The sequence below is a fragment of the Rana temporaria genome, chromosome 4 (assembly GCF_905171775.1).
Source record: "Rana temporaria chromosome 4, aRanTem1.1, whole genome shotgun sequence".
NCBI lineage: Eukaryota > Metazoa > Chordata > Amphibia > Anura > Ranidae > Rana > Rana temporaria.
This window is the reverse complement of record NC_053492.1, coordinates 66334223-66358897: the sequence shown is the minus strand read 5'-3', so window position 1 is coordinate 66358897 and position 24675 is coordinate 66334223. Positions and strand designations below refer to the sequence as shown.

At 43.9% G+C, this 24675-nt stretch overlaps 1 protein-coding gene across 2 annotated transcripts in view; it reads left to right on the top strand.

Moving 5' to 3' along the window:
- The window catches only part of KLHL29 (kelch like family member 29), a 1298229-nt gene that overhangs the window by 1144815 nt on the left and 128739 nt on the right, over positions 1-24675 (top strand). For both annotated transcript variants that reach the window (XM_040348525.1, XM_040348526.1), the window contains exons 11-12: positions 14297-14495; positions 19964-20146. In XM_040348525.1, coding sequence (XP_040204459.1) covers positions 14297-14495; positions 19964-20146 — 382 coding nt within the window. The remainder of the gene's footprint in view (positions 1-14296; positions 14496-19963; positions 20147-24675) is intronic.

Genomic DNA, 24675 nt, shown 5'->3' with positions numbered 1-24675 from the left:
ATGTGGTCAGTAGAAGGAGGAACAGCACCCCATCTTTGGTATTAATGGGAAGAATAGTGCCATATTGATGATGTCAATGGAAGGAATAGAGTCCCATAGTTGCTGTCAGTAGGAGGAATTGTGCTCCATCATTGCTGCCAATGTAAGGAATAATGCTTCATCATTGGTGTCAGTGGGTAAAAGAGTGCCCTACTGTTTGTGTCAGTGGGTAGAATAATGCCTCACATCAGTGGGAGGAATAGTGCCCCAAGATAAAGACAAAGACCTGCATCTGGCCCGTGGGACACAGTTTAGAGACCACTGCTTTAGAAGACTAATATGCCCAGGACAAAAGTGTTACATTATGTGAAATCATTTTTAAAAAGTATTTGTAAAGAAATTACAGGTGCTGCTCACAAGATCACCTGACTGGCAGATGCTTAAAGTGGAAATTTAAGTGTAGTCTAAACATTAGAGAAAGTATTAGACAGACATTTTCAACCAGTGTTGCCTGGAACCCTATAGTGGTATGATACCATGATACCATTGATCTTTTTAGCTGTCTGAAAGGGTGGCATTCTTACCACCTCTGTAAAGGTGGTCATTTTTTGTTTTGTTTTTGGGTGGCACATTTACCTCATGGCTCCCCTGAATTCCTATTGGTGAATGATGCGTATTGCATTTAGTAGAAGTAAAGAAATGTCCGCAACAGGTGTTCTTTTCTGTGCTCTTTATTACCCAGTCGGGTAAAAACAATAAACTTGTGGTGAGGACAGTAAAGTTGAAGAAGAAGAGAGAACAGCAGATTCAGGCGTGATGATAGGGAAACAGTCCTGCTCCCAAATGTAAAACTCTTCTCTGTGCCACTCCTGCGTTTAGTGTACCCGGACAGGCCTTTCTCACTGACCTGGCAGCCGGAGTATCACTCGGACAATTGTAGGATAAGTCTCTGCCACAGACCCTCCTTGGTGAACTTGAACTTCTCTGGATTGTAATCACAGAAAAATCCCTCCTTAGATGAATTACGCCTGGATCTCCTTCAACTTGTCGCCCAGGTACCGACAGACAGGTGTTCAATCCCTCAGTATCCGGCTACCTCGATCCCCGGTAGTTTGTCAAGGCCCTTTTGGATCGCCAGCCTCTCAATGGCGCTCCTCAGACGGACTCCCCACCGAACAGCAATACAGCTTGGGTTCCTCAAAGGTGGGAACCCAGTCACTCACTGGGTCCCCGTCGCTGTTCAGATGCTCTGGGTCAGCATGGTCCCGAAACCAGGATCACCGCGTGGCACGCATGCCCAGGCCAGGTAGGCCATAACGCTGGGGCGCCGTGATGTGGTCACCCTAAAGGTGGGTGCCACACTCGAAGAAAAATACCCAGAACCAATGGCGTCTGCCTCATAAATACCCCTCCCTAGCATGCACAGCGAGGTCAAACCCTCCTGATTGGCTGCTGGGAAAGAGCACCCAAACCTTGACTCCACTGCTGCCACCTGCAGCACCGGGGCTGGAAGAACACCCCAGCGCAACAGAATAGCACACAGCATAGTCCAGCTGAGACAGAGACCCTGTTTTGAACTTAAAGCGGGGGTTCACCCTAAAAACACATTTCTAACATTACATCCAGCATACCAAGGACATTTACAGTATCCAGGTCTTTTTTTTTTTTTTTTTCGTACATACCGTTATATTGTGGTTTTCTCCAGGGCTTCCGGGTTCTGATTACTGCGGGACTGGGCGTTATTATCCCTGGGTTAGATGATTGACGTGTTGTGAAACAGTTCCCATGTCGCACAAGGCCGCGTCACCAGATTTCCGTAAATAGCCGAGCTGCGAGTCGGCGCTATACGGTGCCTGCACCCGCCGTGTAGAGCTGACTGCGCAGGCGCCGTATATCGCCGACTCGCAGCTCAGCTATTTACGGAAATCTGGTGACGCGGCCTTGTGCGACATTGGAACTGTTTCACAACACGTCAATCATCTAACCCAGGGATAGGAATGCCCAGTCCCGCAGTAATCAGAACCCGGAAGCCCTGGAGAAAATCACAATATAACGGTATGTACAGAGAAAAAAAAAAGACCTGGATACTGTAAATGTTCTTAGCATGCTGGATGTAATGTTAGAAATTTGTTTTTAGGTTGAACCCCCGCTTTAACAATCTGGATCAGAGTTTAATTGCACTCTGATCTACCCTTAAATTTAACTAGCATCGGTACCATAAAGATCGCAGGCGCTACACTTGTATTCCTCTAGGGCAGGGGTGTCAAACTCAATTTCATTGCGGGCCGCATCAGCATTATGATTGCCCTCAAAAGGGCCAATTGTATCTTCAAGATTAGATGTTCAGCGCATCCCCTCCCCTTACATTAGATGTCAAGAGCCACCCCACCATCAGAAGTTGAGTCCCCCACTCTCCCTTACATCACAGTGTACCCCCTTTCCTTATGCTGCTGCTGGGAAGAAGCTGGATGCATTGCTTGAAAGCAGAAAGGGACTGAAGGAGGACCAGAGGAGGGCTGGAGCTCTCTTGCAGCTGCAGGAGAGGGGCGAGGGCCACATGAAATGGCCTGGAGGGCCGGATTCAGCCCTCGGGCCTTGTGTTTGACACCTGTGCTCTAGGGTGAAAAGTTTAATAAAGTTTGCTGTAGGAGTGTTAGTAATAATAAGCCCCCTTTCCCTACATAGCTAGTGAAGATGACATTATCTTGTAAAGAATTTCAGGGTCAACAAAAGTGGTAAGAACCTAGCAAAATTCATATTCAATTAAAAAAATATATATCTAAAGAGGAGGAGGCTCCAGCACACGTGAGAGGAGACTGTTGCATTTATATTTGTATCAGCGAACATATCCATAACCAGATCTTGGAAGACACCCATTTGAGTCTACATTCCTGTGGATTTTGGTGAATGAACAGCTCTCAGAAATCTTAAACAACAAAATTGATCTAAATCTACAGGCACTGCGCTTAAAACACCAAAACATTTCAAATCAATACAGTAGTGCTGCTACTTAAATAAACAATATAAATGAACTGGTAAACAAGTAAATAAGTGATATGCACATAAATGTCTATTTCAAAGTAACGCTCATGAAAATGTTGTTAACAACTCAAAAGTAGGTTAACAAAAATGTGTTTAAACACATCTATTCATAATAAATGTCCATAAAACAACTTGAAAATATCTTGCAATTCCACATAAAACATAAACGATTTATGTTTTATGTGGAATTGCAAGATATTTTCAATTTTTTTTATGAGTGAGTGAGTGACTAACTTGTATAGCGCAACAATTGCGAACAGAATCGCCTCAGGGCGCTTGGTATCCCTTTTCCTTCTGTTTCTCCCTCAGAATAGATGGGTCTTGAGCTTTTTTCTGAAGGCCAGGTGATCAATTTCCGTTCAGATGTTAGTTGTTAAGGAGTTCCACAGTCAAGGTCCTTGGGATGCAAATCAACGTGTTCTCCTTTGGTCTTGTAGCGGGCTTTGGGGATTTGTAGTAATTTTTGGTTAGTTGATCAAAGCACTCGATTGGGGGTTTTGTTTTATTTTCTCACATAAGTATTGGGGAGCGTTTCCGTGTACACGTTTGTGCGTCAGGCATAGGGCCTTAAAAGTGACTCAGTCTTTTAAGGGCAATCAATGGAGGGATCTCAGGGACGGGGTGATTGATTCCCAGAGTTTTTTCCCTGTTACCAGTCATGCTGCCATGTTCTGGACGACTTGGAGACGGGCCAACTGGTATTTTGGGAGTCCGAGGTAGAGGGAGTTTGCATAATATAACCTAGAGTTAATGATTGTCCCTACCACTACTGCTGTGTCTTCTTTGGGGATGAAGGGAACAATTCTTCGTAGCAGACGTAGAAGATGGTGGGTTCCACTAAATACTGATCCTATAAGTGCATCCATTGTCATGTCAGAGTCAAAAATGACTCCAAGACTTTTGACTTTGGTGCTTGGGGTGATGGTTTGTCCCAGGATGGGTGGTGGTGTCCAGTGAGTTCTGGCTAGTTTCTTTCGGGTTTGTATGAAGTTGAAGGAGTTCTATTTTTGCTCCATTTATTATGAATAGATGTGTTTAAACACATTTTTGTTACCCAACTTTGGAGTTGTTAACAAATTTGGACAAAATGAATCTATTTGAGAAAACATGGAATGGGTGATGCTTAACATCTTGAGACTAGGTGCTTCTGAATCGGATGGATCACACTATTCTCTTAAAGCGGATCTCCCACACAAAAACGTTTTTTTTTTAAGTGCTACTTAAATAGTTAATAGCGCTGCTTATCTGAACTCACGTTTCTGGTGTCCTACGACCGCTCCTCTGGCATTCTGCATGCAATGTAGACTTTTATTCCCTTGTTCGTCCCGTTGCCATATTAGCTGTGGGCATTAGAAGCCCACAAGCAGGCACTTCCTCGATGCAGTGACACTCGATCTCGCGCTTGCGCACTCGCAACGGGGAGCCGCGGTGTCAGCGTCGTCCTGGTCCCGAAATCGCGCGATGTTTGCTATAACAGCTCAGAAACTGAACACAAGGGAGCTATGAGACAAGCTCCCAGAGCACACTGCGTGGTACGGGAAGTGATGCAATGCCCGAGGAAAAATCTGCAGTTGTGCAGACCGGAAGGAGGACGAATATATAGGTACTGTACATATTTGAGAAACAAAAATATCAGTTTGCGCAATGTTTAATATCAGCAGTAATATTAAGATTATGTTGAAATTCGAGTGGAGCTCCGCTTTAAAAATCTTCTTACTTTTTCTATCCTTTCTTACCATTTGGATACTCCTATTCCAGAGGGAAATATTGCCTACAGAAAGGCTCAGACAGGCTAGCCTAGGACTCCAAAGACCGTACTATCTCAGGTGGGTCCCTTAGGCCCCACCACACTCAGGCAATAATGAACCAATAGCATGATATGATAGTGTTGGTGGCACTACCTCCTTGTTGAGTATTGGAAACATATTCAATATACCTTTTCACCAGAAATCCTGATAATGCTATGTACTGTGCAACCCAGCATATTTTGTGAAAATGTGTACCCTCTTTTGTTCTGTATTTTGAAATCTGACTAATAAAAACCATTGGAAAAAATGATCTAAAATAAATATCATGTTGGCGCTTGGCACGCTAATAAAAAACAGCTTAACAGTTTCTTGTATTTTTGGTCAGATTGGCTGATCCAGGTATTGCAGACGGTGGTTCTGTCTGAAATTTTCAGCCATGTGTCTCTTTACATAGAAGAAACTGAAGATCCTTCATACATTACATTGCAGCAAATATTTTGGATCATTGGTCACAGGTTAATAATGCCCAAGCAGCGGGTTAGAAATCACTGAGGACAATGAAGCATGTCATTGAGTATGTCCCTGCTAATATAAGATCTATGTTTATATACAATGACAGACACAATCCCAACGTAATATTGACAGTCTCCTTACTCTAGGGCAAGTATTACTTCTTATAAGAAGAGATCATTAATCAATGGTTATAGGTTCAAATTGCCTGTTTTTCAGAATGTAAAATTACATTTATATGTTTAAGATAGTAAAAAAGAAACTCTTATGAATTGTCTGCACAAGATAGGTCAACGTTGTCACACATGTGTTCTATTCACACATGGGGTTCACACACAGTGACATACATAGGGTCTACTACCATATGGGATTCACACACTGATACACATAGGGTCTATGTATACCCAAAAACATGGGTTCTAAAGACACACATACAACGCCTACGAACAGACACACACAGGGCCCGAACACATAGCGTCTACTCAAACATGAGCTTCACACACACACACACTGACACACATGGGATCTTTGTATATTCCAATACATGGGCTCTACAGACACACACACATATACAAGACATACACACAGACACATTGAGGGTCTACACACACACACACGGGGCATATACACACTTACACATTGAGCCTACACATACAGGGCCTACACTCACACACAGGCTTTACCTACACATAAATGCCGCGTACAAACGCTCAGAATTTCCGACAAAAAATGTTCGATGTGAGATTGTTTTCGGAAATTCCGACCCTGTGTAAGCTCCATTGGACATTTGCTGTCGGAATTTCCGACAACAAAAATTTGAGAGCTGGTTCTCAATTTTCTGACAACAAAATATGTTCTCGTAAATTCCGATCGTGTGTAGACAATTCCGAAGCACAAAATTCCACGCATGCTCTGAATCAAGTATGAGACGTAAGCGCTCGGTCTGGTAAAACTAGCGTTCGTAATAGAGATAGCACATTTGTCACGCTGTAACGGGCTGAAAAGCATGAGGCTGAAAGTGCGAATCATCTCTCACCAAACTTCTACTAACACGAGATTAGCAGAAGGAGCCCAAAGGGTGATGCACTTGGTATTGAACTTCCCTTTTATAGTGCTGTTGTACGTGACAGCGTTCTTCACGATCTGAATTTCCGAAAACATTTGTGTGACCGTGGGTATGCAAGACAAGTTTGAGCCAACATCCGTCGGGAAAAAAAACACGGTTTTGTTGTCGGAAATTCCGATCGCACATCTGTGTATTGCCCATTCATGCAAGGTTCAAATGTTAACTAATGGAATTCAGTGATTTCAGCATCTCCTAATTTTGAAAAATTTCCTCCTTTTATTAGTTTATATTTTTAATGGGGCTTTTATCTGTGGGAACTCAATGTGCCTTATCTGCTTTTGGAGAAATTGGTGAGGCAGCCATCTTGGATGTGATGAATATCACACTAAGGCCAATTTTAGACAGGAGCCAATTATCTTACCTGAATTAGGGATGATCTAAAGTTCAAGCTGAACTTAGTTTGGCCTAAACCTGTGGGAAATATGATAACATGTTTCACATGGGTCACGTGATAGCAGGCCGCCAGCCTATTCAGATGTGGCTGTGGAATTTAGCACCCCATTGCCGCATTTAACAAAGGGGCAGGTGACATCAATGGCCTAATATGGCCATATTCGGTTCATGACCTTAGGCAAATGGCCATATTAGGTCAATATTGTCACCAATATTCCAGGGAATTTGATGGCCGCAGATGATTCGGCTGGCTGTCTATCATGTGACAGTTTCCCACAGCTTTTGTCCACACCTTAGCTCATCATTACAGAATGTGTTACCCCAACATGTCCTATTCCTGATATGTGCCTGATATGTGTTGGGTGAAATGCCTATTGATCCTGTCGGTCCCCCTTCTTTCCTATTTCAAACTGACTGCACTAGCAGGGGAGGGCTGGCAGCCTTAAGTCTGGGGGGCAAGTCTAGTCGAGTGGCCCATTGGTACCACCGAATCAGCTCACCATCCATGCCCACCAGGTTTTATAACACGTATTGATGTTATGAAGCAAGACAAATATGACACAGCAATGACGGCATGGCCCCGATGACGCTGCTCTTTACCCATGTGATTGGCTATGTCCAATAAAGGCCAATCACATGTAAATGACAGCATGTGAGGAGAGCCGATCAGAGCATCTCCTCACAGTGGACACTGTACAGACAATTAGGGCACCGATTACAGTGCAGCCCTAGCACTGCCCAGCCAGTGATGTCAGTCTGTGCCCATCAGTGACACCAATCAGTGCCCATCAGTGACACCTTTCAGTGCCCATCAGTGCCACCCATTAATGCCCATCATTGCCACCCATCAGTGCCCAACAGTACCGCCCCAGATCGTTTTCCCATTAGTGGAGAGGAGGGGGAGGGCTGTGCTCTGTAAGACGAAACACACTCTCAGCCCTGTGACAGGTGCAGCTAATATCCCTGTCACAGGACACAGTGAAGCCCTGTTAACCCCTCCTGCCGGAGCTGCCCGAGCAGTAGCACTTGGCCGGGTCTGAAAACTGCACATGTGCCGTTCTGAGCTGGCTGCACAGGCACAGCAGCCCTTTTACAGGGAATCAGAGCAGCCCAGAGGGGAAATCTCCACTCTGCCCCCTGGCCCAGCCCGCCCCTGTGCACTAGGCATGAGAGTACATCCTGCCCAGCGTGGTCAGATTTCTAGCTATGCTGCCTGTCCACCAATGGTCAGACTTGTGCTGACACACCCCAAACTGCACAGCCATTCAGTGGGAAGATCAGTGTACTGCTTGCCCTCCACCCCTAGCTTTCTAAGCACCTTATGCAATGGAGAACAGAGACTAGGTGATCATTTATATATAAAAAAAGAGAAACAAAATTGTTTTTCATATTTACTGGATAGGTTGTTTTACAAGGTAAGGGTTCGCATACTGTATAATTTAACTGGATCGTCTATGGAGTATAGGAGGAAACCCATGCAATTCCAGGGAAAACATCCAAACTCCATGCAGATAGTGTCCAGACTAGGAAGCAATTCAAGTGCTAACCACTAAGCCACGGGGCTATAGTTCTCTTTTAATAAATGATCTGTAAAATGTAGCCTTATTAAACTGCTAAAGTAGACCATAGTCTTGTTTTCAGTTCTACTTTTCTCTTTTTTCTTTGTACAAGTGTACTTTTTATAGTTTGCTGTTCAGATTTGCATTCATCACACACTTTACAATGTCTTTGTGACTTGCTGATTTTTTTTTTTAAAACTTTCACAATGTAGCGGAATAGACAGGCTCCCTGAACCAAAGGTTATCTGTGTCTCTTTATTACAAAATAAGCCTCAGAGATTGCCATATGCTCCCGAGGGCCCAGCAAGCGCCGTCTGAATAGAGAGAAGATTCTCCTTTTCATGAGATGCGTCCTTGTTGTAATGGTTTTGCCTGTGAAATTAGATTAATTTGCATCTTGTTGTAGCTATTATTGTTCAATTGGATACTAAGGGGATTGTACAGAATAATGAATGAGAGCAGGAAATATATTATGAAGGAAAACTTATTCTGGAAGATTGATACAGCAGTTGATGTGAAATTCAAAGACAGCCTTTGTTGTTTTTGTACGTCATTTCTTTTAGTCTTTTTTTTTCATAGAGTGTTGATGGCGGATAAAGTCCAAAAGGTCCACCAATTAGTTTAACTTACTAATTCTTTGTCTGAAAATAAATCTTTGTTTATCCGATGTATGGTTGTATAATGGGCGATTGGGAGGAGGAGGAGGAGGGCTAAGAAAGACACCGACTTAGACAAAGACTTTAGAATTGGTTGAGTTTGTTGCGACAAATCTCAAAAGAAGCAGACAACATCTAATTGGTAGTTTACTTCACAGAAGCTGAGTAACTTTTTATAGTCAGTTAGCTAGATTCACATAGAGTTAGGCCGGTGTATCGGTAGATACGCCGACCTAACTCGGAATCTGCGCCGACCTAGGTTTAAGTGTATTCTCAAACAGAGATACACTTAAACCTATCTAAGATACGACGGCTTGCGCCGTCCTATCTTAGGGTGCAATATTTAGGCTGGCCGCTAGGTAGCGCTTCCATTGCGGTCGGCGTATAATATGTAAATCCCTAGATACGCCTATTCACGAACGTACGCCCGGCCGACGCAGTACAGATACGCCATTTACGTAACGCATTATCAGGCCTAAAGATATTCCATCAAATAGTTGGAATAGTAATGTTAAAGTATGGCCGCCGTTCCCGCGTCGAAATTCGAAAATTTTATGTCGTTTGCGTAAGTCGTCCGTGAATAGGGATTTACGTCATTTACGTCCACGTCGAAATCAATAGGACCGTGCGGCGTACTTAGCCGCAATGCACACTGGGATATGTAGGCGGACGGCGCATGCGCCGTTCGTAAAATACGTCAATCACGTCAGGTCAAGCCCCATTAACATAAAACACGCCCCCTCAGCCGAATTTGAATTAGCCGCCCTTACGCCCGCCGATTTACACTACGCCGCCGTAACTTAGCAGGCAAGTACTTTGAGAATCATGTACTTGCCTTGCTAGATTACGGCGGCGTAGTGTAAATGCCATACGCTACGCCCCCGCAACTATGCGCTCGCCATCCTGAATCTAGCTAAGTCTTTGTAGACTAAAGCCCCGTACATATGGGCCGAATATCGAGCCGTATCGGTTGGTTCAATAGAAACCGGTTGACATTCAGTCCGTGTGTACGGCAGCCGGTCTGACAGAAGACCGCCGAATGTCCCGCTTCTGTCGAAGGGGCATGATCAAAAAAGGTCTGCCGATTGTCAGAACTCTCAGCCAATCTCAGCCAATAGCGGTGGGGCAGAACACAATAGCTTAGAGGGGGATATACTCTTCAACAAGATACACATCCAGTATTCTACCCTTCCTCTCTGCCCTATCACAGTCCACTGTAGTTCTTGGAGTGCAGGTGAAGAACCTGCCTAGCTTTCGCTTAAAGTAATATTAAAGGCATATTTTTTTTAAATAACAAACATGTCATACTTGCCTGCTTTTTGAAGTGGCTTTGCACAGAGCAGCCTCAATCCTCCTCTTCTTGGTCCCCCGCTGGCACTCCCTCCTGCCGAATGCAGGCTACTTGCTATGGGGTGCACCCAAGTAGGCTCACTCCAGAGCTGCTGCTTTGTGTGTCCATATATACACAAGGAAAATGTTTGCCAGCACACCATGGATCAACAAGGAAGCGTCCAAGCAAATCATTTAGTGCATGATCACATCAAGAGTAGTGCAACGTTTCAGAGTCATGTAGGACCCCTTCATCAGGCATTTAGAAGTCACAAACATTTTCCTTGTGACTTCTGAACTAGTTCCCAGCTGGTTGTTGCTGCAGCACTCAAGCCCTTGAGAGCTTTTCCAGGAATGTGTGCGATGGGAATATGGAGTACTCCATATATACACAGACGCACGGAGCGCAGCTCAGCCCCGCCCCCCACTCTCTCCTCATTGGCTCACTGGTTGTGAATTGCAGTAGCAGGAGCCAATGGCTGGGGAAAAGGGAATAGCCGCTCCAGGTGGGAACCCAAACGAACATCCACCGCTGCAGACAACTCAGGTGCAGGCAATGCACTTGGCAAAGCAGGAACACAAATTGTGTCTGGACAGCCGCACTCTGAACAAATTGTAGCCTTTATTAAAAGAAGAAAAATAGGGACAAATATAGCGCAACCCCCAATGTGAATAAATAAAGGAAACAATGTATATTGTGGTATATCCTCCAAATGATGTGAAAAACAAACAAATGTGTGAAGTCCACTGAATGTGAAGGAAGTTCACTCGATCACTGTTCAAAGGGTAACTGGTTTTCCAACAGTAATCTTTTTAATTGCTTCTTTTCTTTATTTTCCAAATTGCACCACATACATAAAAACAAATAACAATGACGAGAAAGAATACAAAAAGACATCTCCGTACATATTTAAATGAAAATACCTACATACATTACATTATCCCCCCCCCCATGGGCACCATCGCCCCCCCCCCCCTCCTCCAATCCCCCCCGTCCCGCTCCCCACCTACAAGAGGCAGGGAGGGACGCCAGGGAGAGAGAAAAAGAGAAGGAGGGGAAAGAAAAGAAGAGAGAAAGGCGCACCCCCCTCCCCCGTGACCCTGTGACCCCCTAGATCCCATCAACTTATGACCTCCCTACGACACAAAATTCAATACCACCCTAAAAAATAAAAAAACTGACAATGCTTGTAGTTCTGCCAAAGTACACAGTTTAAAGTGGAACTTTCATTACTAGGACACTTCGGGCTGGCCCCTTTTGCAAGTATAGCTATGTAAAACATTAAAATCAAGTGCCTATACTGTTTAAAATCCAATAATATACTGTCTCACCCTGCCCTGCACATGCTCAGTTGCTTTTAATCTTTAGCATTTTTTTGGGGCATTGTGCTGAAAATTAGAGCCACGAAAGGCCAATCTACTGACAGTTTAAAGTTTTACTGCTGTTCAGGGGCACTGGGCTTCAGCAAAATGGCAGCCTACAGCAAGAATAAACATGAACAATGCTGGAGGCAATTCACAGCACTCACTTATGTCAGTAGCATAATTATTAATGTGGAATGTATGTTTCTCGCTAAAGAACATTATTGTTTATCAAGTTGTTATGGGTAAAGTTCTGCTATAAAGAAGTGGATATTAGGGCTCTAGAGTAATTGTGTGCAGAAGTACTAAGAATTATGTTATGTTATACATTTTTGTGACATTATAAATGTTATGATGGTCATTATCATTGCTACTACAGCTACTTGCTTGCAACAGTAGTGGATGGAGTGGGAAAGTTGTGAATTAACAATGAGGCCTTGAGATCTGAGAGGCTGAAAAAAGATTGGAGAGCGGTTGAGGATAGAGTCGTGAATATTGAATTTACTGAACTAATGCCCACCTCTTCCCTGATAACATCTGTCCACAGCTCTGTTCCCTAGTATTGTACTAACTGTGCTGACAGATCCCCCCCCCCCCCCAGACTAGGGGGATGCCCTCAAGGGCCCACCGACAGCCTCCTAGCAATCATTCTCCAATTTCCACCCAAACTCTCTCTTTGCCTGCGGTGCTGGCCCTGAGTATTTGAGGGGGCCTGCCCCCTGCCAACCCATCTGTTGGGGATTGATCATGGCCCTCCTAAGTACTCCTAACCTCCCTCCCACTCTTCTGGAAATTTCTCACATGTAGAGGGAGGTACCAGAGATGCTGCCTGATAAATCATACCAGCCTCCCTGGATCACACACCGACCCTGATTAAAACATAGGCTTGGCTGCCAGCCAAATCATTTTACCTATACTACAAAAAAAAGCAGAGGTCCGCCCACCACTGCAAAAATTAAAAGCCAGCAGCTGCACATACGGCAGCTACTGACTTTTAATAATCGGACACTTACCTGTCCTGGAGTCCAGCGATGTCGGCAACGTAGCTGATGTTTTCATCAGCTGACGGGTGCATGCCGCCTCCATTGCGAGTAAGGGAACCCGGCAGTGAAGCCTTACAGCTTCACCACGGGGACCCTACTGTTCATGCACGAGGCTCCGCTCCTCCCTCCTACTGGCCCGGTGGCCGGGGAAGGAGTAGGCAGGAGCCGGAAGCCCAGACGGTGACGTCTATACCCGCGGCTGTGGCTCCCGGAAGTGGGATACCTGTGAAAGACGGGTCTCCTGTCCCCCCTCCCCTCAGAATGGTGCCAAATGTGGCACCGGAGGGGGAGAGGAGTACAACGAGCGGAAGTTTCACTTTTGGGTGGAACTCAGATTTAACATTACCTACTCTAGCACACTAGAGGGTGCTACACATACATACCATAGCTTTAGTTTGTCTTTATACTAATTGGGAAGTGCAGAATTCTAAAAAAATAAACATTCATATTTACCTACTAAATGTACATGCAGCATCAATCCAATGCTGCATCTGTCCCCTGCCACCTCTACACCGAGAACTGAGCAATCAAAGACTGCTGATCACTCAGTTCTCAGTCCTCAGTGAGCAGAGAGTGGTAACTGTCAGCCACCGGCTCTCTGCTCTACCCCTCCAGCACTCACTGCGCTGGAGCACTGGGCACTGGAGGGGTGGATGTGGCTGGCTCAGGCTCCCAGCACTGCACTGAGAGGCTGAGCCAGGCATCTGGGCGGATTCCGGCATTATTGTCAGGATCCCTGCAAAGCCTTAGCCGGCTCTGTGACTTCGGCTGAATATGGGCCACATGAGTGCAGAATTCCTGTGACCCACAGGAGAGGTATGGTTAAAAGAGCTTTGGCCACACCTCTCCTTTAATATAATACATCGTTCACTAGAAATCAGACTGAAAGTAAGTATTGTGTGATAATAGGGTTCCATTGCATTGTCTAGGATTGTACTTTTAATGTGTTTGCAGAAGCTGGGACCTGTAGAAGAGCAATCACTGGGCAGGGAGGATGGTCAGGCTATATCACACATGGGTTATCTACCTGGCTATTCAGTTTAGCAGGGGTATGCACCTCACCAGAATGGGTGAGCAAAATCACAAATATTTTGGCAGGCAAAGAAGTGAATGTATTTATGTATGTTAACTGTGCATTTAACTGCTTGCCTGGAGTGTACCTTTTATATAAAGCAGAGACATTTTTTGGAAGTGCTAATTTGGACTGAAATCAAGTAAGATTCCACCTCTGACGACCAAAATGCCTGCTGTTTTATGCTTTGTCTTCAAGATCATAGAACACTATTCACATTCTATTGTCTTTTGCTTTCCCTTGAACCTATTGTTGAAACTGAATGTAATTTGAGCTGTAATGTGAATTGCACAAGAGTCTGTCCTCTTTGAATACATGTTGGTAAACCTGCTGTGCGGTTCTCACTTTCACCATCCATTCAGATTTATAATTCTTTGTACCTTAACAGATTCTTTGTTGTGGTATGAGAATAGGAAAAGAAGCTGCTATCTCTGATAAAGTTTAACACACTGTGTGCTTTGTGTCTTCATTTTGCAGCATTCTGCTGAATTGTTGGCCGTTGTCCGTCTACCCTTCATCCATCCAAGCTATCTACTCAATGTGGTTGACAATGAAGAGTTGATAAAGTCATCAGAGGCTTGTCGAGATTTAGTCAATGAAGCAAAGCGGTATCACATGCTCCCACATGCCCGTCAGGAAATGCAGACTCCACGCACAAGGCCAAGACTATCAGCAGGTATAAGAACTGGTGATGGAACAGATCATAACAACTGATTGATTTGTAAGAATGATAAAGTGAACACAAGATGCTGCTCTTGACTTAAGAGGAAGGTCACATGGTCAGGCACAAATGGACTGGCTTTAGTACAAACTTCTTGTAGAGCATTCGTCTAGACTTGTTCTATAATGTTAAAGCGGGGGTTCACCCTATCGACGGGAAAATTTTTTTTTTTTTTTATTTTACCTTAAAATCAGGCATTGTAGCGCGAGCTACAGTATGCCTGTCCCGAATTTTTTACCGCCGTACTCACCTTGTAGTCGTCCATCGAAGATTCCGGGGAATGGGCGTGCCTATGGAGACGGAGGATGATTGACGGCCGGCTCTGGCGCGTCACGCTTCTCCGGAAATAGCTGAAATAGGCTTGGTCTTCACGACGCGTGCGCATAGCCTGTGCGCAGGCGCCGTGAAGAGCCGAGACCTACTCCGGCTGTCTTCGGGGAGAGTGACGTGCCAGAGCCGGCCGTCAATCATCCTCCCTCTCCATAGGCACGCCCATTCCCCGCGGGAGCCGGAATCTACGATGGACGACTACAAGGTGAGTACGGGGTTAAAAAAATCGGGACAGGCATACTGTAGCTCGCGCTACAATGCCTGTCTCGATGGTAAAATGTGTGGGGGGGGGGTGAACTACCGCTTTAAGGATGTTTTTTCCAGCTCTAATGAACTGAAGAAGTGGCCTGGATGAGCTGGAAACATCTTCAGCGTTAGAAAACAAGTCCAGTAAATGTGATTTCTACCAAACATATCATAACCTAATGAATGAGAATCTTTACAGGCATGCTAATTCCAATACCTCCCACTCCCAGCATGCCATAGTTTTTTGTTACTGTCCTAGAAGAGTGGACTTGTTTTGTCTGTCAAGAATTATATACTGTGGGCCAGATTCACGTAGGAGAGCGTATCTTTAGTTGGGCGTAGCGTATCCTATTTACGCTACGCCGCCGCAACAGTGCAGTATTCACAAAGCACTTGCTCCGTAAGTTGCGGCGGCGTAGCGTAAATTGGCCAGTGTATTTCCAGCGGACAAATGTTTCTTAGCATGCTGGAAGCCTGTTCGGACATGTTCGGTTGTCTGTACAGACTCACCGTACATGTCCGATCGGCCGCCATCCCTTGCATCTGTTTGAACTTCCAGTGTACACCCATCAGACCGAAATCTCCGGGCGGACATGTCCGCTGAAAACGGTCCGGCAGACCGTTTTCAACGGACAGTCCGTCCGTCTGTACGAGGCCTCAGAATTATATGATGGGTATGACTTGCAGACAAATAGAAAGTCATCTTCCCAGGGCCCAAGTAGCTCATTATTTTCTGGGACAGAAAATCCTCTATTAAAAGTGAGTAATTTTCATTAGCACTTTCTAAGAGATTTAGTAGAGCCTGGGGATAGTGATCTGTAAATGCAGGATCCTTGAGTCCCTCTTTAAGGGCCAGATCTTGGCACTCTTTCCATAGTCCGCTAGCCTCCCTTTCTTTGATAAAACCTGTGTTAAGGGTGTCTCATGTGGCTTCCCCTTTGCGTTCACTCATGACTTTGTGGCATACAAATTTAGTCCTTTTTGCACTACAAAAACACATTTGAACCTAGCTTGAATATTTTCCTTTCCACTCCAACTCATGAGGTTGGTTTCCAAATGTACCATTTATGGTCTTACATTAGGACAAAGTGATGTTGAGGCCTAGAGCCCCCTTCCATTCTAAGACTGTTTCTGGTTTTCTCCTCATTGTTCTTCCATCCCCCCGATTGGCGCCAATGCATCAGACGGAGAACTCCTTTAAAGTGGTTCTAAAGCCCAAAATGTTTTTTTTTTACCTTAATGCATTAGGTAAAAAACATATTATAGCTTTCTCTCCCCCCTTCCCTGTGTAAAGGAGAGGAGAGAAGAGATCCAGTGCTGTGCACGGCTGCATCTCTACTCCCTTCTCTTCCTCTTCACACAGGGACTCGGGCATCAGCAGGAGCCTTTGGCAGCATTGCTGTTGTCAATTAAATGCACTGAGGAGGATGCAGGGGGCAGGGCTAAGCCCCGCTGTGTGTGTTTATGGAGTGTTGTGCCATAGACACACACAGCTTGGGAGCGAGCATGCAGTGCTAACAATACAGAAGTGGAAGACACTAGTCTAAGTTCAAGGGTGCAACTACAGTTTGTACTTAATGAGTGGCTTGCATTAGCATACGGTTCATTATAGATATGGCAGCCATTTTGTTGAATATTAAAGTAAATTTTAATATTTTCAAAAAGGGCAGATTTCATTAAAATAATACTTGGTGGTCCTGATATTAAGATCCTTGTTCAGACATGTACTGTTATAAGATGACAACACCTTGTCCCATTTCCCAATTTTGTTTCTACATTGTCACCGTTTCATACGGGCTTTAGATAGAGACTACAAGTGCTCATTTCAACACACATTATGTGGGCATGGTTAATTTTTGTTATCATTAATAAACCCGCCTTGAGAAATGCTTTGCATCAGTCACTATCATGCATGTAGCCAGGGAGTCGCTATAAAGGAGATATAGGAGATCAACTGGACTGACGTGCAACAAAAGGATGAAAAAAAGATGAAAACAAATGTTGTTTACGAAACGTAATTTAGTGAGAGATTACCCTTACTTGTTGGAACAACGGCATCCACAGTTGTGTGGGTTTCCCAGCCTGGCATATTTGCAATATGTTCTATTCATAACTACATTTTATAGGTTTGCAACAAATTGCAGAACTGCCCCTTCGGGTCTTGTGTAAAAAAAATTACCACTAGCCTATTGCATAATTGCCAGTTTTACTGAGTCATTTAAATATCTTTGTATAGATAAAGTCATCTGTTGAGCTACACCCAAATCTGCTGAAATGTCACACATTTGTCAAAATGTCTCCTTGTTAAGATGGCAAAACCGAGTCTTGATATCATTACTGCTAAATAAATGTAATGATTATTAAAAGAGAGCCATGGAGTCAATCATGGTAAGGTCTTCCCTTAAGCTTTTCTAACTGTGGAAATGGATTTACATTATAATTCAGTCATTAGTTTGCCTTGTATCCATAAGAAATGGAACCAAGACACACAAATTCCAAATTTACTTTCATAAAATGTATCACAGGTGGACAAATTACTATGAATGAAAGAGCCCGTCTTCCCAATTATAGTATTTCAGTACTTAAAAGATGCTGCAGTTTGAATGCCCCTTGGTTAATTTTATCCATTGGCCCCATGCCACAGCCATTAAAAAAGAGGTGGTTTACCTATTTGAGCTTTCTTGTATTTAAAATTCAGAGTGCCAAATCGGTTGATGAATTGTAAATTATGAGATTCTGACTTAGGGGTAACAGTTAAAAAAATGACAAGATCTCTCCACTAGTGACTGTGAGATAAGTATAAACTATTTGTGGTCTGTTTATAAAGAGGTACCTATTGCCCACTTATTCATTGACTGGGTCATTTAAAGGACGTCTGTATCTTTAAAACAATTGTCCTTTTGATCAATTTCCCCCCTTCCCAGACAACCTGCTCAAATACTTACCTTCCTCCTTGATCCATTGATCTTGTGGCATGCATAAGTTCATTGGGTGGAAGAGGAACATAAGTATTTGTGCAAGTCGACAAGGGTGGAGGGATTTTGAAGGCTAATTCCACCTTTGGGATCATATTTAAGGTGTAACATGAAGCATGATAATATTTCCCATCCCTAAACCACACTCTACTTGCCAGGTTCCCCCAGAAGCTTGTGTTTCGTTTTGAATTCAGTGCAGCTGTACATGGCTCCACCCACACAGCTGCAATATCAATTCAAATAAATTTGTGGATTAAGAGGCTACTAATCCCATATGCCACTTCAGCAGAGGGACTCATAGGCCCCGTACACACGACCGAGTTTCTCGGCAGAATTCAGCCAGAAACTCGATCGGAGCCGTATTCTGCCGAGAAACCCGGTCGTGTGTACACTTTTGGCCGAGGAAGTCGACGAGGATCTTGTCGGGCCAAATAGAGAACATGTTCTCTATTTCCTCGTTGTTCAATGGGAAATTTCGGCGGCTTGTTCAATGGGAAGCTCCTCGGCGGCTTCACAAGGAACTCGACGAGCAAAATGATGTGTTTTGCCCGTCGAGTTTCTCGGACGTGTGTATGGGGCCATAGGTCTCAATAGAGTACATCCCTAAAAAAAGTGGTGATTTCAGTCACTGCACTCATAGTCTGTTGTTTACTTCCTCCAGCCCAACAAATGAAGGGGTCCATACCTCTGTAAAGACCTGGGGCCAGGAAAAGTCTGTACAAGCCTATGCATTGAAACCACGATCAACTGATCGTGCATTTATTAAATGGTGCAATTTACCTTTAATTAAAGAACAATTGTACCAATGAATGTTCCATCTCCAATCTAATCTGATAGGATTCAACAATTTTGTTTGGTGCAAACTAAGCAAATCCTGTTATTTCCAATTAATAACTGTCCTTCGGCAATATACGAGCAACTATTCATAGGTTTGGCCTTAGTTAAAGTTCACCTTTGTTCACCTTTTTTCCGTGTCCCAAATTCCAGCTCCCCTATGTACCAATATAGCATTTATTTGAAGAGAAATGCCCCAGGGATATTATGGACAAAGAAAAATTGTAGATCAGGATATATCGAACACAGCGTATAAAAAAGTATAAATATTTTATTATATAAAAAATGTCAAGAAATTATAACAATCACATACAAAGCTCATAAAACCATCAAAGGTGATATTGTGCTAACAATGAACAGCTACCATATTGTTTGGACACATCCAAATTATAGACATCAAGTCATCTTGAATGGGATTCGTTAACCAAACTTCCCAACAAGTTTTTGAGATAACAGATAAACATCCTTCTGGGGTCATATATGGATACACTGTTGCATTTCTATACATGCCTTTATTGTGCAAATTGACAAAAGTACAAACCACAGCAGGGTACAGAATAAAAAACTGACGCGTTTCACACTCTCAACAGTGCTTAGTCATGACTAAGTGTGAAACGTGTCAGGCTTTTCGAGGTGCTACGTGCTTAGCCTGCACCTGTTGCTTCCACCTTGAGAAGAGTGCCATTTCCACACATCCACCTGGAACGGCGATCCCTTCCCTTTCTGTTCCTGGACGTTAAAGCTTGTATGAGATTTTGGGAATTGGGTTTACATACACTTAAAGCTGTTTGCACAGCTGCACACATTATGATTTAAATCTTCATCTCCTTTAAATTTACCAACAACCATGTAGTGCAAGGGTCTTCCTGAAACTCCTGTGTTGCTGGCAGGCCCTTGCACTATACAGTATAGTTGGCATTTATAAAGGAGATTATATTGCCAGGTAGGAAGCATTGGTCACTAGGTTCTTGATTTGTCTAGCACTAGTCTATCTGCTGTTTAGAGTGATTTTTTTCTTATTTCTTTCTTTCTATGTAGGTGTAGCAGAAGTCATCGTACTGGTTGGTGGTCGGCAGATGATAGGAATGAATCAGAGAACATTAACGGCTGTGACGTGTTTAAATCCACAAATCAACAAATGGTATCCACTGGCCAGCCTTCCCTTTTATGACCGAGAATTCTTCAGTGTGGTCAGTGCAGGGGACAACATCTACCTATCAGGTGACTTGCCAAAATTCATCTCAAACATTACTTGCTGGTGTGCAGAGTGGAACAATTAAAAGAGAAATCGATGCTTAGCATTTTTTTTAAATTGCTAGGATACTTATCCTGAGGATTTCTTGTTTAACACATTATACAACCTGGCATATTAGAGATTAAGGCCTGTACACACAATCGGATTTTACGACAATAATTGTCTGATGGACGCATTGTGTAATGATTAACCACTTCCGCCCGCCAATTGCAGATTGACGTCGGCAAAGTGGTTTCAATATCCTGACTGGACGTCATATGATGTCCTCAGGATATTGAGTCGCTGCGCACCCCCGGGGGCGCGCATCGCGGCGATCGTTGTTGCAGGGTGTCAGTCTGACACCCCGCAACATCGATCTAGGTACGTGATCAGCCGTGTCCAATCACGGCTGATCACGATGTAAACAGACGCAAGTAGAGGAGAGCCGATCGGCTGCTCCTCTGACAGGGGGGGTTTGTGCTGAACGATTATCAGCACAGCCCCCCCCCCCCCGAGGATGCCCACATTGGACCACCAGGGATGCCACTGGACCACCAGGGATGCCCATTACAGGTATACATAGTTACATAGTTAGTCAGGTTGAAAAAAGACACAAGTCCATCCAGTTCAACCACAAAAAATAAAAAAACAAAATAAAAAACACAGTAAAATCCTATACACCCAACTCCATACCCACAGTTGATCCAGAGGAAGGCAAAAAACCAGAGGTATGCCACCCTAGACCACCAGGGATGAAAATGTACAAAAAATGGATGCCAATCAGTGCCCACAATGGGCATCACTGATTGTCAGGCATTGTTTGGCACTGATTGGCATCCATTAGTACAACATACATTAGTGCCACACAAGTGCCCATCTATGCCCATCCATGCCGCCCATCAGTGCCCATCCATGCCGCCTATCAGTGCCCATCCATGTAGCCTATCCGTGCCCATCCGTGTCGCCTATCCGTGCCTATCCATGCCGCCTATCCGTGCCCATCCGTGCCGCATATTAGTGCCCATCATCAGTGCCCATCAATGCCATCACATCAGTGCCACCTCATCGGTGCCCATCAGTGCCGCCTTATCAGTGCCCGTCAGTGCAGTAACATCAATGTTTTATAACAGAAACAGAAAAAAAAATTCGGTCATTTTTTATTTATTTTTTGCAAAAAAGAAAAAGAGGTGATCAAATACCACCAAAATAAAGCTCTGTTTGTGGGAACAAAATGATAAAAAATTTAGTTTGGTTACAGTGTAGCATGATCGCGCAATTGTCATTGAAAGTGCAACATCACTGAAAGCTAAAAATTGGTCTGGGCGGGAAGGTGTATAAGTGCCCGGTATGGAAGTGGTTAAACAAAAATTGTACGATCTGGTATCTCATCAGAAAAATTTCCGTGCTTGTCCGATCGAATAGTTTCGGATGAATTTTTCATGATCGGCTCTCGAAAACTGTGTACTAACGATCAGATTATCGTATAACCGATTCGAAAGTGGTATTTCTCATCCGATTTTCGGATTGTGTTTACAGGCTATTAGGCTCCGTTCACACCTATGCAGTTTGCTTTTGAGCCTTTCTGCAGTGCTTTTTGCTGTTGTTTTTGTGTTTTTTCTAACCGTGATTTTGGCACGTTTTGCAGCAATTTGCATTATTTTTTTTATTTTTTTGGACAGATTAAAAAACACAAAACACAAATCGCTGTAAAAACGTTCTATATGCTTTTCTGCAGTTTCTCCATTGAAGTCTAAAAAAAAAAAAAATGTTTTGCGTTTAAAAAAGTACCTGACCCTTTCCAAACGCGCAGAGGCACAAAAATCCATTCATCTTAAAAGTAATGTCCTGATTTTCTGTAAAAAGCATAAAAAAAAACGAATTGATGTGAATGGAGCCTTATAGCTGGATTCAGAAAGATTTACGCCGGCGTATCAGTAGATACGCCGACGTAACTCTGAATCTACGCCGTCCTAAATTTAAGTGTATTCTGGAAACCAGATATGCTTAAATTAGGCTAAGATACGAGCGGCGCAAGTCTCCTACGCCGTCGTATCTTAAAGTGTAATTTTTAGGCTGGCCGCTAGGTGGCGCTTCCATTGAGTTTGGCGTAGAATATGTAAATGACTAGATACGCCGATTCACGAACGTACGTGCGCCCGTCGCAGTAAAGATACGCAGTTTCCGTAAGAGATACGCCGCGTAAAGATGAAGCTGCCCCCTAGGTGGCGTAGCCAATGTTAAGTATGGCCAATGTTCCCGCGTTGAAATTTGAAAATTTTACGTCGTTTGCGTAAGTCGTCCGTGAATGGGGCTGGACGTAATTTACGTTCACGTCGAAACCAATACGTCCTTGCGGCGTACTTTGGAGCAATGCATACTGGGATATGTACACGGACGGCGCATGCGCCGTTCGTAAAAAACGTCAATCACATCGGGTCACGAGTAATTTCCATAAAACACGCCCCCATCCTCATTTGAATTAGGCGCGCTTACGCTGGCCCCATTTACGCTACGCCGCCGTAAGTTAGGAGGCAAGTGCTTTGTGAATACAGTACTTGCCTCTCTGACTTAAGGCGGCGTAGTGTAAATACGATACGCTACGCCTCCTTAAAGATGCGGCGCTCTCTCTGAATCTGGCTATTAGGCTTGGTTCGCATCAATGCGTTTTTTCATGCTTTTTTGCAGAAATGCAAGACATTTAACTCGGTTCACATCAATGCATTTTTGTGCCTTTTAGAACGGGGCAAGGGACTTTTTTTTTTTCATGCAAAACAGTGCTTTTTTTGCTTTTTTGGTTCAATAGACTTTAATAGAGAAGCTGCAGAAAAGCATGTAGTGCGTTTTTACCACAAATGTTGCCGCTATTTGCGCTTTTTAATCTGCCCAACATCAAATTTGCCACAAAAAGCATAAAAAGCGTAAAATTCTAATCTTGGTTAAAAAATGCTAAAAGCACAGCAACAAGCACTGCAGAAACGCTCTAAAGCAGGGGTCTCCAAACTTATTATACAAAGGGCCAGTTTACTCTCCTTAAAACTTTAGGAGGGCCGGACTGTGGCCATCAGGAGTAGAAAAAGTTCCAGCATCATCTGGTGTAAACAATGCCCCATCACTGGTGTCATTGGGCCCCATTGTTGATAGAATTGGGAGGAATTGTGCCCCATCTTTGGTGTCATTTAGAGGAATTGTGGCCCATGTTGGTGTCATTGGAAGGAATGGTCCCCCATCATTGGTGTTATTGGGCCCCATTGTTGGTGTCATTGGGAAGAACTGTCAGTGAATGAAATAATGCCCCAAGGGCCAGATAAAATCAAGCAAAGGGCCGCATCCGGCCCCCGGGCCGCAGTTTGGAGACCACTGCTCTAAAGCATACTGCATAGGTGTGAATGGAGCAACTTCTAATGGCACCCCAATCGAGCCACAATTTTGCCGTACTCACAGGAAATCGCAATGCGTAATGCTGTCACCAACGAAGCTCATGTTTCTTTTTGAGTGACGAGCGTAGCACATTGCCATTGTCGCATGGTAAATCAGACTGCAATCGCAGCAAAATTGCAGTGCGATTGGGGTGCCATTAGAATTAATGGCATTGCATGCGTCTTGCATTATACCATGCGTCTTGCATTATGCAGCGATTTAAAAATCACAGGCGATATCGCAATTTCAGTCCTCGATCAGGTGCGAATGGAGCCTAACAGTACTTTCCCCAGACAAATCTGCTGTCCAAGAGTGTCTCTGTTGCTCCTCAATAGATAAACGAGACACCCCAAGACCGGAATTGTATTACTAGCTGAATCACCATCTTAAAAGAGAAAACTAATGCTACCACCACAGCAAAGAAGTGGTAAGCTGCATATATCGTATTTATCGGGAGATAACACACACTTGTTTCCCCTGAAAACAGAGTGCAAATAATGTGTGCATGTTATACGCCAATATTTTCAATTGGGCTGCCTCGATGGGGAAATGGGGTGGGCAAGACCCGCATGATTACACAGAACGGGCCGCTGTTTTACAAAGTCCTGCCTCCTGGATCAATGCCCAATGGCCAATGCTGTAACATGTGATGTCTATCATAGGAGCCGGTCCAGGAGACGGGACTTCATATAACAGCAGCAGGCGAGTAAGCGGGAGATCCCCTCTCTGTGTAATCTCTATGCACTGGTAAGGCTGTGCTGATGGGCACTGAACAGGCTGCATTGATGGGCAATGGTGAGGCTGCAGATGGGCACTAATCATTCTGCATTAGGCATGTGCAAAAGGGAAACATTTGTTTTGTTTAGTTTCGTTTTAATTCGTTATTTAATTTCGTTAAGTCAGATTCGTTACATGTGTTAAATTCGTTTTCGGAATTCGTTCATTTTCGACCGAATTTCGAAAAATCCGGTCAAATTCGAAAATATTTAGACCTGATTCGAAAAAAAATAGTCTCTTTTCGAATAGAATTTGTTTTTGAATTCGATTCGAAAAGATTTTTTTTTTTTTTTTTTTAATTCCGATCGAATTCCGTCCGCGG